The sequence below is a fragment of the Geotrypetes seraphini genome, chromosome 14 (assembly GCF_902459505.1).
Source record: "Geotrypetes seraphini chromosome 14, aGeoSer1.1, whole genome shotgun sequence".
NCBI lineage: Eukaryota > Metazoa > Chordata > Amphibia > Gymnophiona > Dermophiidae > Geotrypetes > Geotrypetes seraphini.
This window is the reverse complement of record NC_047097.1, coordinates 65,196,065-65,213,653: the sequence shown is the minus strand read 5'-3', so window position 1 is coordinate 65,213,653 and position 17,589 is coordinate 65,196,065. Positions and strand designations below refer to the sequence as shown.

General features: G+C 41.2%; 1 protein-coding gene across 6 annotated transcripts in view; it reads right to left on the bottom strand.

Annotated features, from left to right (window-relative positions):
* The window catches only part of NTRK3 (neurotrophic receptor tyrosine kinase 3), a 1,004,345-nt gene that overhangs the window by 319,660 nt on the left and 667,096 nt on the right, over nucleotides 1-17,589 (bottom strand). For all 6 annotated transcript variants that reach the window (XM_033920393.1, XM_033920395.1, XM_033920396.1 and 3 more), the window contains exons 5-7: nucleotides 9,918-10,075; nucleotides 6,660-6,802; nucleotides 1,132-1,273 (exon numbers count right to left, since the gene is read on the bottom strand). In XM_033920393.1, coding sequence (XP_033776284.1) covers nucleotides 1,132-1,273; nucleotides 6,660-6,802; nucleotides 9,918-10,075 — 443 coding nt within the window. The remainder of the gene's footprint in view (nucleotides 1-1,131; nucleotides 1,274-6,659; nucleotides 6,803-9,917; nucleotides 10,076-17,589) is intronic.

The window sequence follows — 17,589 nt, the reverse complement described above, 5'->3', positions numbered from 1 at the left end:
ATCCACAGGAAGGTGAAAAAAAGTAATGGAATTTTTAAAAATGTTTGGGATAAACATAAAGGAATCCTGTATGGAAAGAATGAGACCAAACAAAATTAGCAGTGCTTAGATGGCAACTCCAGTAATTGAGAAGCAACGCCAGTGCTAGATAGACGTCTACAGTCTGTGTGCCCTGATTGTCACTGGATGGACTGGACTGTAGGGTTACCAGACGTCCGGATTTCCCCAGACTTATCCTTCTTTTGAGGACATGTTTGGGGGTCCGAACGGCTTTTCAAAACCCGACACTTTGTCCGGGTTTTGGAAAGCTTCCCAACAAAATTGACGGGAACGGTGATTAATTTTGTCACCGTGTCATTCTCTAAACTAAAGCTCAGTGTGTACTAATGGAATTAGCACATGCTAAATGTTGCATGTCCGATTTTATATCTATGGACCATGTGGCACTTAGCACACACTATTGTCCCTTAGTGCATGATAAGCTTTAATATATGAATGCACATGGGGCATGCCTCTTTCAATTGAAAGGGAACTCTGGAATGAGGAGGCATAGGATGAAGGATAGATTCTGAAAATACTTTTCCATGGAAAGCATGGTGAATGCTTTGAATGGCCTCCCGGTGGAGCTGGTAGAGACGAAGAGCATATCTGAATTCATGAAAGCTTGAGACAAGTATGTTGGATCTCTAAGGGAGAGGAGGGGAATAGAAGATGGCATGGACAGGCAGACTAGAAAGGCCACATGGTCTTTATCTGCTTTTTTTTTTTTTTTCTATGGTTCTATAAAAGGGCCTCTTAGGAATTTTAATGTGAAGTATGAGCTCTTTCAAACCTCTTTGAAGCAATAAGTACATGAAATCTGTATGCCTGCTATCTCCGTTATATGCACATCTCTCTGACAAAAAATCATGAGAAATATTCTAAAAATCTGACCTTGAGGACCAACCTTGAAGTCTGGTTTAAATTTTTAAAATATATAGTCAATATATTCTCAAGAAATGAAAGAAGCAGTATGTGATACATGTCAACTAAATGCACCTAGCAATTCCTTGCACCACAAAGAGATATGATCATATATTGTTATGAGATTCGACCCTGAAACAAAGATGATCCGATTCTTATAGTACTTACAGTAAACAGTGAGGAGAACACTTGCATTTGTCATGCCGACCACATTCTCAGCAATGCAAGTCAATGGGAAGCCATTATCCCCACCAGATACATTGACCAGTGTCAAGTTGATAGAATGCACGTTGGTCCAATTTAGGTTAGTCTGAAAACCACAAAAGTTCAAAACCAATTTGTATATTTAATTAAACAAATTGGACATATGAATTTAAGAGGATTCATTAATGCAATGAGAAAGCCATTTCTCTCTTCAAAGATGCTTATGAGATAACAATAGCTGCCTTAAATAATAATAGTTCAATTTTATCATATTTTGTTAGATAATTTTATTTATCCTTCTGTTGCTTTTAAACAGGTAGCATGAATGCCTTAATTGTTAGATGAAAACATTTCACATCACATAGATAATGGCCAACCAATCATATAATTACCCTGATTTTATCTAACTTAATGGCTTCGGATGTTTTGTTCACTGAAGTTTTAAAAAATAATTTTCCACTCTCAAATTGATTATCTTTACAGAGGAGACATGAACAATAAAAAATTGAATTCATCTTCTAAATTAGATTTTTTAAAGATAAAAGATAAGCTAGGATAAGGGAGAACCAGAGGTAAACTGACATGAATCTGGTCCCCTGGGCAATAAGGGTCATGCCTTTCCCCCTAGATCCCATATCTTTCCCTCTCTCCTCAGGTTCACTTCCTCCCTCAGTGTTTACCTCAAATGTTCCTGTCTCCATACAGGGCTCTGGCATAGGCTGTCCTCCGCTAACTGGAAACTTCTTTATGCCATTACCTGCCTTTGAGGAAGCAGGAAGTTACATCAGAAAGAGATGGGCCATGGCAGAGAGAAGGTTCTGGTCAGCAGCAGACAGCCTATGATGGGACCCAGAACAAAGAAAGGAACTTTTGAGGTAAACATGCAGGGGGGATTAGAGACAGAAGAGATGCCTGAACAGGGGAGATGGTGAGAGAAACACGGAATGCCAGACCCTGGAACTGAGAGATACTGGTCAAGTGAGGAGGAAGTACTGCCTCTTCCCCCCCCCCCCCCAATTGCTCTGGGCCCTCAGGCACTGCCCAGTTGCCCGAATGGTCAGTTCACTACTGGGCAGAGCATTCTTAGGGAATAAAATGTGAGTCTAAATTTGTTACAGCTTTTAAGATGCATAAATTGGAAAAAGGTTGTCAAGTGTTCAGTACAAAAATCACACCACTAGAAAAACTAAAAACAAAAAACAAAACAAAACAGGACAAAGCTTTGAATCCGGGGATGACATTTGTTGAAAAATGAGTCATCTCGGGATTCTCTGTTATGTGGCAATTTTTTTTCAATAAAATTAAAGCGTCAGACAACTATTCAAACCTTCTCTATCCGACATCAACTGTAATGGACTCTAATACGATCATAAAATATTACATGAGAACTTGAAATCGCAGTGCTCTCTTAAACCAGCTGCATCTACTTCCGAAAGTACAAGTCAGCGCGTTCTGAAACTTGCAATGACAGCTGTCTCCTTCTGGCACACTGTGTACTCTTGATTTTGTGGCTTAATCGCTTTTCTTTTCATCTTGGCCCTTTCCATTATGAAATACTGAGACAAGCTGCAAATAACACATGATGGTGATGTGTGTCTTTCCGGAGTGGAGACACCCTGTAACAGGCCGTTTGATAGAATCGTACACTAATTTCCATGTTCAAGGGCAGTTTGGGTAAAAGCCTTATCTTTCACATCCAGAACAGGGTTGCCAACTGGTGTCTGATTTTAAGAGCAGTTTGAGGCAGTTACCAGCCCCCTCTTTTACTAAGGCATACTATGCTTTTTGGCGCGCGCTAATCATGCACTAAACACTAACGCGTGCATGTTATCCTATGGACGCGTTAGCGGTTAGCACACCCGTTAATTTAGCGCACGCTAAAATGCTTAGCGCACTTTAGTAAAAGAGGGCCCAAGTTTCCAAACTTTTTAATATTACATCATAGACCCTATAGAATTTGGGGCTGCTTACAATGCAGTCAAAGGGTAGACCCCCCCCCCCCTATTTTTCTTTTTCCTATTATTTATTAACCTTTGGAATCCCATTTAATGCGGATTCACTTATAATGCAGTCACATATGTTGGACCCCCCAACATCATCGTTATGTGGGATCTATGGGGTACTTCATATTCCACACCATCGGTAATACCATCTGGGTGGTTTACAAATACCTACATGCAATAACAGCTTTTAATAATCTCAAAATTGGATTATTGCAACATTGTAAACTTGGGGACCTCAAATAGGAATCTAAAAAGATTACAAACTCTACAGAATACGGCAATAAAAGTTCTAGGCTTCAAGAAAAAGTTTGAGAGGGTAACACATCTTTATTTGCAATATCATTGGCTACCCGTTCGCTATAGAATCCAATTTAAAGCTCTATTTCTTGCGCATAGAGTTTTCTATTCTTTACAGCCTTCTTATTTACATTCGTATTTGATTCCTTACTCGCCAATAGGATAATAGAATGGTAATACCCTCTGTTTATAGAGCTAGACGGGAGTCTATTCAAAAAAAGCAAATTAGAGACAAATTAGCAGATTAGAGGCAAATTTTAAATTTTTCCGAATTATATTAAAAAACAGTTTGTTTTTTTTAAAGAAGCATTTGGGCAAGATTTAAATCAATCCAATAGTACTCACATATTCTAAATGTTCCTGGTGTTTTATCCTCCCCCCTTCCCTTTAATTAATTTGTTTTTAATGATATAATTATTAACTCTCCCCTCCCCCTTTATCCTCAAACTCATGTTCGTATTTATAATTTGCCTATTTAATGTTCACATTTCCTCCCCCTACAAAATGTATTTTAACCTTTCATTTTTAGCATTGTAAATTGGCCAGGTGCACGTCGATGCTTGGTATATTAAAATTAATTAAACTTGAAACTTAATCTTCAGTCAGCAGTCTGGTGAAATTTTAAAGTTCAATGATATTTTTATGATTGTATTTAGGAGGGAATGCTTTTTGGTATGGTTGGTGTTTGTATGGTTAGATTTATTCTGCTCAACAATGGAGGGTTTGTTTGTTTTTTAAGAGTGAATGTTTCTTAGTTTGTTTGCTGTTTATGTTTATATTTTAAAAACAGTAGAGGAAACTGCTATCGACAAGGGCTGATGAGTCACAATGATTTTCATTGGACATTATGATGTCTTTAATTCTGGATTTGCACATGACACTTTATTATTGAACTTTCTTTAAAAACAAAAAAGCGCTCTTGCACTTGAAAAAAGTTTTCAGGATGATAGAAGGTGTATGTTTGTGGGTAAAATCCTGTAGGGCGCTTTCACACTCATGTGCTATGGATATACCCAGGTGAACTCCTTATGAAATCACAAGAAAGTTCCTATGAACTGATTGGTCATCCTGTTTAAAGTATATTTAAATTAAATTAGATTGCATTCCTATAGTAGGCCCTCATGTGCACAGAAGGAATATAAAGAACCAGGAGTAGGTCTTTTGGATTGATCGCTGTTTATTTGGACCAGGTCTATATTATCTAATAATGGAGTTTTAAAAAAAAATATATTTACAGTCAAACCTCGGTTTGCGAGTAAGGCGGTTGCGAGTGTTTTGCAAGACGAGCAAAACATTTTCGTAAATTGTAACTCGCAAACTGAGCGTTGACTTGATTTGCGAGTTCCCCCCACCCCCGCGAACCGGCATCGCCCCCCTCCCCCCGCGTGAACCAGCATCCCCTGCCTGACCAAACTGAAGGCTTAACCCCATCTGGCACCGGCACGCAGCACCAACCCACAGGAGGTGCCGGTGCCCGAAGATCCTGCCTCTTTCTGGACTGGACCTTGAGCATCTGCGCATACTCACGGCCTTCTGGCTCCCGCCTCTTTCTGAGATTCTCGGAGAGAACAAGAGCCAGAAGGCTTTGAGCATGTGCAGATGCTCAAGGCCCAGTCCAGAAAGAGGCAGGATCTTCGGGCACCGGCACCTCCTGTGTGTTGGTGCTGCATGCCGGTGCCAGATGGCGATAAGCCTTTAATTTAGGTAGGGGATGCCAGTTCACGAAGGGGGGGGTGATGCCGGTTCGCGGGGGGGGGATGTGGACGTGCACCAGTGGCCTCGGGGGTGGGGTATTTTGGGGATGTGGTAGGATGGGGTGGAGTAGCGCCAGTGACCGGGGGTAGGTGGAACCAATCAAGAGAATTTCTCTTACTTCCTATAGGGAAACTCGCTTTGATATACGAGTAAATTGGTTTACAAGCATGCTTCTGGAACAAATTATGCTAGTAAACCAAGGTTCCATTGCTGGGGGCTTACCTTCCCATTCCAGGGTGGTCCAGCTTGCTTCTACCTGTTTTGCCAGATACCCTTAAATGGCTTCGGCGACCTCTAGTGGCAGACCTTTCTAGTAGTACTTTGAAGTACCATGACACTGCCCCTAGAGGTCATGGAAGTCATTTTAGGGCAACTGGTATAATGGACAGGAGCAAGTGGGCCTCACTTCTGCATATTTTCCCACTGGACCACCAGAGAACAGGCAAGTGAGCCCCAGCAATGGAAGGAGGGTCTTGTTATTCTGGGGTTGGGAAGGGGATGCAGTGTCAAAGTTCAAGGAGGAGTTAGGGGGAATAGGCATCTGAAGAGGGCAGATGCTCTTCTGCAGGTCTGATGATATTCGACTGGGACCCACATAGGCTAACATCTCAGGATTAGGCATAGATATTTAATATCAGTGGCCACATATGACCCAGGATTGAATACCTTGGCCTAATTCTGCCCATAGTAGTGTGTTTAAAAAAAACACAAAAAAACCCAACAACAGTAATAAGTCTGAGGCTGAATATCAACTGGTATATTTTTAGTGAATTTTAAAATTTTTGATGATAGCTCTATGCACGAGCATAATGGCGGATTAATCTATCATGGTAGCCCTACTGCACTGAAAACAGATAAGGGAATAGTGTCAAAGCATATTTGGTGGAAAGATGGTAAGACAAAGAGGTTCTGCCGTATGACTTGCTTTTCATATGATTGGGAAATCCAGTGGCATCCAGTGGTCTATAGGGAAATCCAGTGGTCTACAGGGGTTTTCAGCCCCTATAGACCAACAGTTATATTTCTATCCCATAACATACACCACATCACAACACAAAGGACCTGTGCTTTTGTTTTTGACTTTCAAAACAACAAATTCAGGCTCTCACCTGGGGGGGGTTGTGCCCCCTCCACGCCTCCCCCCATCAGTAAACTGCTAGAGAAATCAGAACTACAAGGGGTAAGAAGAAAAATATAGGGTTGTATTGTAATCATTTGAATTGTCGGTTCTATTACAACCTTGATGTATTCTATTGTTATTGTGTAACACTGGAAGCCATTTTGATAGTTGGAAGATGACACGCAAATGCTTTCAAAAATATAAACTAGTCTCCACATGAAATTAAAAAAAAAAAAAAACCCTCAGAACTGAATCAGCCTATATGGAAAAACTGTTCATCCATTACCCTCCTCCCCTTCCCCCATCCCATCCCCTACCTGATGAGTATTGATTGAATGAAGCTTGGTCACAATCCAGTCTACATCAGGCAAAGGTGAGCCAGAGCCGTTACAGGTAACCACCGCATTCTCACCCTCTCGCACAGCCAAGTTGCTGTGACTTACACTGATTTCTGGTAGGTCTAAAAAAAAATAATTGATATTTGGTTTTAGAAAATAATCTAGGCACAGCTCCTTTCCCCTCTCCAGCCACAGCAAGGAAATATGACCTGTTTAGGGAGTTCTGCATTAAAATATCTGTTCTCTGAAGATCTGATTAAAACTGGTTCCATTCACTCGTGTTTATCTAGCAGCTACATCTGTCCATATTTTTTTTTTCTCCAAGCATCGATTTACTTTCAGTACTTTGAAGAATATAATTAACAACGTTTGAAATGCACAAGTGCATTCTAGGTTAAATCTGGAGAATTGTCAACTTGATATTTCTGTTACAGACAGGAGAAGGAACATCAATATTGGCTAATCTCACCAAACTATAGCAAAACCCACAGTGGAGCAAATAATTATACCCAAAAAGCATATGTTGCTTTGTAAACTTTTATATTTGCCCAATCCAACATCTAAAACAAAACTCTCGATTCTCCAAGGAAAGATCTGCATCAGGTTGGAGGCGATTCTAGAACTGACCACATCAAATAGGTGCCACCAGCATTCCCCAAATTCCAGGGTAGATAAAAATAAATGAGTGTGTGGCACAATGGTTGGAGCTACAGCCTCAGCATCCTGGGGTGGTGGGTTCAAATCCCGTGCTGCTCCCTGTGACCCTGGTCAAGTCACTTAATCCTCCATAGCCCCAAATACGTCAGATAGATTGTGAGCCCACCGGGACAGATAGGGAAAATGCTTGAGTACCTGATTGTAAAAAAATGCTTAGATAATCTTGATCGGCAGAATATAAATACCTAATAAACTTAAACTTGATTTGTTTTATTTAAATCAGATTTTAAAAAAATTTAAATTGGATTTTTTTTTTAATAAAATGCTTTTTTTTTATTTTAAGGAAAAATCTATTTTCTATTTTGATAACATTATAGTCCAAAAGTTACTCATCATGAAATAAGGATTAGTTTTTAATTATGAAGCATGAGGCTATATATTTATGCAATATTTAAATTTTTTGGCCAATGAATTCTATTATACCATTCATAATGTCACAGGCAATTTTTTTTTTCTATCTAGAAGATATCACAGATGTTTGGTTTTGCATCTCACAAAAATGTGAATTTGAGTCTACAGAGATAACATACTTCTTCGCAGCAAGAAAATGTTATTCCTGGCAAAATAATGCCAGTTTTTAATATGAGGCTTGGTGTTCCCAGGTGGCATCTTAAAGAAGTTTTCAATCCTCCTTCTTCCCCCCCTTCTGATCTACTCCCCTTCCCCGTCTCCCTCCTCTCCCCCCTACTTCTCTCCTTGCTGTTCGCAACTCTTTGATCAATTTGATATGTAACCACTTGTAATCTCTGTCTAACTACTGTGAACCGCCTAGAACTCTTCGGGGTATGGCGGTATACAAAAATAAAGTTATTATTATTATTATTTTAACTAGGAGCAAACTTCACTTTCCCCCCCAAGCCAAACCCTCCCCCCTGAAGAAGTTTTCTCATCCATGATCCCTTGTAACAAGGCAGGGTAGGATTTCCAGGAGAGGTCTGCACACACACAGCCAAGGCACCCTTTGCATATGAACAGAAGTTTTATTTTTCACTGCAGTCTGATTCTGTACTTCACAGGTTCAGGAAGCAAGTTATACTTTTCAAGGAAAGTACATAACTTCAATATATCAGTAGCTTACCTCAGCCATGAAAAACACTCCTGTCTCTTAACAGTCTCTCTTTCACTCACTTGAGTCACTCTGCCTCTCAAGGCGCTGTTTCAGCCCACAGCTAGGGAAAACACAAAGTCTCTCTCTCAATCCTGGGGACTCCCTTTGACTCACTGCACTCTTGGTATTTATATGCCTGAGACCTGCCCCTGTGACAGGATTGTCTTTCCTCCACTAAAGCAGCTTACTATTGGGCTAGCACCCCCTACTATCCAATGGTCTAACTGCAGTCTCAGTGAGGGAAAACCCTTTACTCCCTCACACCCCTCTATAACCTATGTGAACAACTCCCTAGTTATCTTGTTGGTATGAGGCAGAAGTGATCCCCTGTTAATCCTGCCCTGTCCAGCGCAAGATTCACAATGGCACCAGTTGACCCTTAGTGAATTCAAGATGTTATGAACCCTTTAGGATTCAACATGTTATGACCCTTTAGGATTCAAGATGTTATAAACCATTTTGATCTCTAGAGATAATATCACAAGATTACCACTAAGGTCAACCAGATGCCATTTTGAACCTTAAACTGGAAGGGGCAAGACCAACTGATGATTGCTTCTGGACTAAGGGAGTTCTTAATTTAGGCCTCAGGGGGCCTGTGGGAGGAACATGGAAGAGGGAAATGGGGGGTAGGAGGGAAGGGGTGACTTGGTGGGTTGAAGGGTCTGGCTTGGAAAGAGGAGTTTGGGACCCAGTTAGATATGTCATAACCCCTTTAAGATGGCACTCGGGAGAATCAAGCCATGGGTTCGCTGTGTTATTCATGTACTGCTGGAGTCACTACCCTTTGGTATTGAGTTACCCCAGGTTTGTAACGTCTATGGTATATTAAATGCATAGTTAAATGTTAATTTTTACTGCAGCTTATGAACTTCCCATCAAAGTACTACCTAACATAATTTGCTTCTTATAAATATGTATCCCGCTGAGTAAAAAGTTACAAAAGTGGGGTTCCAAATAACAGAGATAAAGGCTATGAATGTTCTGAGGGACAAATTTGGGACACCTTCATTTTTGAAAGTTTGTACACTTCAGGATCGGTAGAATGTGAGTATGCAAAAAAATTTTCACAACTTTGACATTTTTCATGTCCTACAGTCTAAAAACCTGCAATGCTATGTCAATTTTGATTTTTCTTTTATACATGTTTCTCATTGTTTAAAGATGTGATGAGTCCATGCTTAAGGTTGATAAATTAGAGGATTATCCAGTTGATATACTTTTATCTTGTGGTATAAATAAGTTACGTAGCCCCTACTTTTGTTACCTACTCTCTTAACCTGCTGTACTGCTTCTTCGATGCCAACCTTCTAGGAAAAGAACCAACCGACAGGGACCAAATCCGGTCTATTTGACCTTGCTTTATTGAACACTGCAGCTATTCACCAGAGGATGGCGTTCAGGTTTCTTACCACATTGCGTGACGTCCATTTCATGCAAACGGATCACTAGAGCATCCTTGTTCATGCAGTAAAGCTGTTGACCGTCAAGACTGGCCTCGCCTTTTGTCTGCCAAAGCTGAATCCACCGTATATCACAGCTACAGTTAAAGTTATTCCGTTCTATTCTCCTAGAAGGGTTAGGGGGAGAATGGAAACAAGAAAGACCAACACATAAATGGCAAGAAGCACATGGAAAACATTTCAATGACTCAAACATTCCGGAGTCAGATAGAACAAAGCTTTCTTCAACTACTCAACTGCTAATCAAGGTCTGAAGAGTTGTTTCCAAGCAGTCAACATTCAAACAGAATAATTTCCTGGAAACAAAAATATATCTCAGCTAACTACAGTAAATCTGCAAAATACCAGAGTGAAATCATGGCCATCAGACACAAGCAGAAATTATTTTTTTCTCACCATCTTCTGACTTCTATAGTTGATGAGATACTTTCTAGATTTAAGACAAAACTCATCGGGCAAGTGATATATTTTAATGCTATGTTTCTGAGAACTCAGGGATACTTTTTCTCACAACATCCAGGAAAAGAATTGCAGAATCAACCACAAAGTCGCTGAGCTGGTTTATTCTATAGCCAGCCTCATACTCTCGTTTCCAGCAGTACTTTCAGAACAATGGCCCGACATTGTCATAACTTCTGCTTGCAGTGTAGTACTGAAAATAACAGCATGGCTAAAGGTAATACCTTCCATCAAGTATAATTTTATTTCATAGTCAATGCCTTTGAAATGTTTTAAGCTGCTTCCATACTACTGCTTTAACCCCTGGAAGTAGTGTCACAAATCCCATCATATGGAATGATATCATGCAGTACATGCGATACAGAACTGCCAATATCACAGCTACCAAGGACCAATGAATGCCATACAATCTGTGGATCTATAGTCTGTATGGTAGCACCCAGAGATTCAAAAGAGTTCCTAGAGTCTGCCAGTTAGCACACAGTGAGTAATTATCCCATGCCCACTCTCTGTCCAGCCTACCCCATGATTGAAAATTTGTGAAAAATTCAGAAATGTACAGAAACAGGAAAGACTACCATCAAAACACAAAATGCACTAAAATTGATGCTATACCTGCAAATTAATACACATCTGTGTGCATTGGAAAATTATAACATTTATTAGCTGGATAGCCATGCACTTGGGTAAAACTGAGGCTGAAAATGGCCTTTTCCCCTGCACTACAATGAAGCAAGGCAAGGGGACGGTGGATTTCATTCTAAAGTCTCCATATCAAATGTCCATCGACCTTGATGAACACCTTGAGATGTTTCAGAATTGCCCACAAAACCTTAACCATTGCATTTGCCTTAATTGGAAAATAAAATTGGATTAAAAAGAAGGTATTGTGAAAGCTGCTCTCTATTCAACATCAATAGTATAAAAACATTGACTCTGTGTTCAAAATCTTGCTAAAAGAGTATGCGGTATCCATAACTTCTGCATTCATTTGAAGGACTTCTGTAAAGATTCTGTCACTGCTCACTTAGCTGCCGTCGCCTGCTGAATTACGCTCATGACCCGTTGCTGCAGTAAAGAAACGGCATAATCCTCTTTCTAATCCCTTCAGAGCGATGGTGCCAGTTCCTCCATCTGACCCTTCCTTGAGCTGTGTCTTAGTCAAGGAGGACAAACTGTCAAGTGCAGACTCTACAGAATGAGCTCATCTGAAGAGACCTTATCTTTGGGCTGCACTTTCCTTAAGAGTTGAAAAGGGGGGAAGGGATGGAAAGCAAGAAACACCTTATTCTGCAGCTGTTCAAAAAAACACAGTTTTGCTTTCAGTCCATGGCAGTTACAGTTTGATGAAACCACTTATCTGTGGAACTGAGAGACAAAGGGCAAAAAAAACTAGTATGCTCGGAATAAGGTCATACATCATCATGGTGCTTGTAATTTTCACAATAGTAACTTTCTGAAACTCAAAAGTGTACAGATGTTAAGATCAGTGGCGAAGTAAGGGGTGGAGGGGATCGCCCTGGGCACTGGCACCTCTCCTCCCCTTCTTCCTACTCCTCCCCTGCCACGTGCATGCACACCTTCAATTCCCCTCCCCACCGTACTTCTAAACTAAAACTAAACTAAGCTAAACTAAATCTTAGGTTTGTATAGTTCAAGTTTCAAGTTTATTAAATTATTTGATTAAACGCTTTTCAGGATACAAAGCGTTTTACAAAGAAATAAAATTGGATTTCTTAAAATTACAAATACATCGTAAATAAAAATAATTACTTAAAAAATTAAAAAACGGACTGGGGTAACAAACACATGGAACAGTAGGAAAGGAGGGAAAAGAAAAAATACAATAAAAAAAAAAAAAAAAAAAACAAGATGAGTTAATCAGGTTGGGTTAGAACATAAGGATAATGTGAGAAAAGGATTTACTAACTTGAAAATCTAAAAAAAAGGGGATATATACTCAGAGTTTAATACAAAACGATAAAATTAGGAATGAACCGAAAAATAAACTTTTAGTTAAAGGCTTCTTTAAAAAGAAAACACTTTAAACTATTTTTGAATTTATTCAAATCTTGTTCAAGTCTTAAATGAAGAGGAAGGGAGCTCGGCACGGTTTACAGAAGTTAAGTGGAAAGGAACTACAATGAAGGGATAAAGGAGAGGGACTAAGAAGATAGAGAGGGATCGGATGCTAGAGAATGGGAAGTAATTAGATTTTTGAGAAGAGCCAAGTTTTCATGCTTTTCAGGGCATGTGCGGCATTACTAACCTGCTCCTCGCTTTGACCTCAGCGCTCTCCACTTCCAGGTTCCGTGACAAGGAAGTGACGTCAGAAGGAGAGCCAATGCCAGCGCAGGCAGCAAGTTAGAGATGTTCCTCGTGGCCGAGGAAGCAAAACAGGTGTGGGGAAGGGAAGGGGAAAACACGCCCGGGGGTGGGAGGAGGCGGAGAAGAACGTGAAAAGAGTCACTACACCACTGGGTAAGATGCATGTAAGAGGCGTGTCACTAATGCACTGCCCTTATGCCATGGTTTAGAAACATCTAAAGTAAATACAGTAGAACGCCGATTATCCAAACGCTGATTATCCGGATTGCTTCGGGGGTCTCAGTTTATATTTGAGTTCCCCCTGAAGTACCACTCCAATCACTCTCCCTCCCACTAGTGCTCCTTCTCTGTTTCTGCCGTTGCTGCCATCAGCCCAGCCCAGCGCCCCCTCCCCGAATGGGGAGACTTTTCCCCACCGTCAACACACCCACGGCAATGATTAGACATTATTTTTTTTCTTTTTTAATAATTTTTTAAAAAAACATACATCATTGCCCCCCTCCCCGACATGAAAATGGCAGCATTCCCCTTCCTGCCTGAACAGCCACCACCAATCCCCTCCTGGACCCAGAGGAAAGACCCCCAGGTCTACCTCGTTTCCATGGTGATTTGCGCTGGGGCAGGAGCGATCCTACTCGCTCCTGCCCATGCTCTGTCAGTGACAGTCTCGCGAGGCTATGAGTGCCTAACCGAGCTGATTAAAAGTCCCCTCAGATGTCAGCCCTCTAGGGATAGGGAAATGCCTACTGTAACCAGATGCAGCTCACCTCGAGCTACTACTGGATACGTATGAGCTAAATCTAAACACATAGAACGTTTCAAAACGTTACACGCATAGTTATGGAATCCTGGGTCAGCACACCCAGCTTGAGCGCCAGCATTTATATCATGCTTCAGCAGGTGTGGGAATCAACACTAAGGGCTCCTTTTACGAAGGTGCGCTATCGTTTTTAGTGCACACGCCGGATTAATACACACTATAGCGCATGCTAGCCAAAAAACTACCGCCTGCTCAAGAGGAGGCGGTAGCGGCTAGCGCGCGCTATTCTGCGCGGTAAGACCCTAACGCGCCTTCGTAAAAGGAGCCCTAAGGCTCAGATTCTGTAAAAGATGCCTAAATTTGGGTGCCTAGATTGGCGCGCCTAGGCAATCTGGGTGCATAACTTCATCATTTAAAAAGCTTGATCGTCCCTGATAACAAGTTCAATTGGCTTAATAATTGGTTTAAACTAAAATTGCTAGGCGACTAGTCTGAGGTGCCTACAAGAAAGTGGGCATGGTTAAGGGTCGATCATGGGCAAACTTTCCATGTAGGCACCTAAATTGTTGAGAAAAGTGAGATCCTGCTTCCACCAGCAACATTTTGCTGTCCTTGTACAATCAATTTATCCTTTTCAGGCTAGACTACTGCAACTCCATCTATCTAAGTCTAACCAAGAAAAGTCTCCAAAGACTTCAGCAGATCCAGAATACTGCGGCTATGTTGATCTTCGCAAAAAGTAAATTTAATCATGTTTCCCAGCTTCTGTCAAAACTTTACTGGCTTCCAGTAATTTCTAGGGTTCACTTTAAGTGTGCCTGCCTAAACATTCAAGATCTTGCATGGTATTCTTCCTCCTCTAATTCCACTATCTTGGAATCCTACGAGACCTGACACTACCAGATCCATCCAAAAACTTAAACTATCTTTCCCCTCATTAAAAGGCGTTATCACCGCTGGAAAATTAGGGAAATCTCTTGTCTTAAAAATCACTGAGCTTTGGACTAACCTTCCAATTATTCTGAAAGCATCTGAAAATGTGGCTATTCTCAAAACAGAACAATAAGAAAATAATTGGATAAAAAGATCGATGTTTAGAGGATTCAGTGCTTTATCGCCAACAGACATGGGCTACAAAAAGACATGAATATGTTTGACGAAGAAACGATGAGTGCCTTTTGCACATATGCATTACTTTGAACGTTCATTTATTGTAGATGAAAGTAGAATAGGCTCTTGGTGTGGCGATTTAAATGTGACGAATGAGCAACAGACACGATTTTGAAAAATAAATATTGGTTTATAAAAAGTTTTAGATATTTAATAATAGTCTCTTTTGAAAGAGTGTATTTATTCTTGGGGGAAAATTGATTCTTTTGAAACTATAATGAATTTTATTGGACCAATCATAATTTTAACCTGAGTTTTTGAGCGCGGTGAAGAAGGGAACTAAAGGTTTACAGGCACCATCTTCCATGGATAAGGCTCATGTTGGCCTAGAAGAGCATATCACAGGCAGGATAAGGTCTGTCTCAATTGGCAAGACGAAACTTGCTTTATACATTGCAATTAGAACCAAAGCTCGTCTTAAAACAGGATGATCTGGGCTTCTCAGCCGGGAAATCACACCACTGAATCCAGAGCACCACAGTATAGACTTTATACTCCTGTAACTAATAAAAGAGATAAAATACCATGTCACAGGCTTATTGATAATTAATGAAGGCAGCATTAATAATAGATAAAGCCGTGTGCTTATGGGTTAAATTTACTAACCATCTGCTTTAGTGCCAATGATGCAACGTGTCCAAATCGAAACACCCAAGGGAAGGCTGAGCACAAATTAACTCCTGCCTTTTACTGAGCTCATTTAACTCCACTAACCTGGGCACTTTTTAAACACTGATTTTGTTTAGTCATTTCCTTTATTATTCATTATTCTTTATTCACTTGCTTTTAGCAATGTCAACGCTACAGAGAGACCAGCCAGTTGCTCTTCATTTGCACCTCGTTTTCATTCATCTACGAGGGGGTGCTGAAAAGTTCTCAGCCCAGCCAAGAAGAGAATGACCTGGATATGGTTCAATCAATGATCTGAGACAATGTCAAAAAAAAACATAGATTTTTGTTTCAACAGATTGGCACTTAATGGAATAAGATAATGCTCCTTTCAGCTACAGTGGGGGGCCCCCGTGGCCAAGGGAAAAAAAAACAAACAAACCATGTCCTCTGCTTCATCGGGCCCCCCTGAGAACTTCGGGCCCGAGGCACGGGCCTACTTGGCCTGTTGGTTAATCCTGCCCTGCACGGACCTTCAATAGCGTCTTAACCAAAGGAATTTGCTTTTGTTCTTATTTGAGGCAATGGGTTGAGGTCCGCTTTTCTATGATGTGGACACAGTTTTTGACATTGGTGAGGGTGTTGGCTAATGCAGCCATTACAGGTCGCATGATCATTATGTCGTCTGTATAGGTGAAATGCATTCACTCTGCAGCTCCACGGTATCTCTCCTCTCTTATCTCTCCTTATACTCCTCCCCTGGATCTTCGTTCAGTAGGTAGGTGTTTCTTATCTGTACCCAGGGCAGGATTAACCAATAGGTCAAGGGGGCCCGATGAAGGAGGGCATCAACATTGTTTTTTCCAAATGGCGATGGGCTCCTCCAGCATCAATTGGCAATGTGCCCCCCCCCCCCCGATCAGCAACGTGGGCCCCACCCCGATTGGCAATGCAGCCCCCCCTATCAACGGAAAGTAAGAGAAGCAAGCAACGTGGGTAAGAAAGACAACGGGAACTGTAATTGTGCAAGTGGTGCTGCTTGCCCATAGCTTCTCTCTGACGCTAGGCGCATGGTGGGGTGGGGTGGAGCGGGTCAGGGGGCCCAGTGTTCTTGTGTGCCTAGGGGCCCTCGACGAATTAATCCTGCCCTATCTGTACCCTTCTCCTCTACTACCAACTGCAGACTCTGTCCCTTCTACCTTGCCACACCGTATGCCCGGAACAGACTGCCTCAATCAGTACGTCAAGCTCCATTTCTGGCACTGTTGAAATCTAGGCTAAAAGCCCACTTTTTCGAGCCTGCTTTTAACTCTTAATAATGTCTATTGTATCATTCTCTCTGTGAGAAATTCCCTAACCCCTATTTGTCTGTTTTGATTAGATTGGAAGTAGAGAATGACACGGTGACAAAATTCATCAACGTTCCCGTCCCCGTGGATAACCGCAGGAAACCATCTTCATGTCATTCTTTAAAGAGAGAGGGAAGAATCAGAGTATGAATGGCCACAACCACTGACCCACAAGCTTTGCTTTGAAGAATGCTGGTGTAGAAGGACCGAGGTTGAAATAGACACTAGAAAATGACATTGGATTATTTCCCACGGTTATCCGCGGGGACGGGAACGGTGATGAATTTTGTCACCGTGTCATTCTCTAATTTGAAGCTCTATTAAGCAGGGATTGTCTCTTAAATGTTTAATGTACATTTCTCCCTCCATATTCGCTGTGATAGGGGATTAACAGAACCGCAAATACAGAAAAATCGCGAATAACTTTTTCATATGTTATTCGCTGTTTTCTATTAAAAACCATCGTGAATATAGTGAAACCACAAATAACATGGCCTGTTCCCGAAGGAGAGGCAAAACACGGTGAAGAAAGTGCTGGGAATCGGCGATTTTCTCTGTAAATGCTTGGAATCAGCGATTTCTCTATGCAAGCTGATGTAATTTGGGGAGAGGAGCCAGCAAGCTAAAAACCGTGAATAATTGAAACCACGAATGCTGAAACCGCGAATGCTGAAACCGCGAATACGGAGGGAGAAGTGTACAGCACTGCATCATGTCTGGCAGCATTATAGAAATGATAAGTAGTAGTGGAATTTTTCTGGGACCCTGGGAATAGGCTCTCATATCTTCTCTGCACCCCTTCCTGGAGAGGCGCCAAAGCCCCACCAGCTGAAACAATCAGCTGCTTGAGCTCCTTCCCTGTCGGTGGCCTGTTTCAGCTTATTTTTTTTTTCCTTCTTATCTTTCTATCATGATTATTTGGCATTCTTTTTCTTTTTTAATTGAT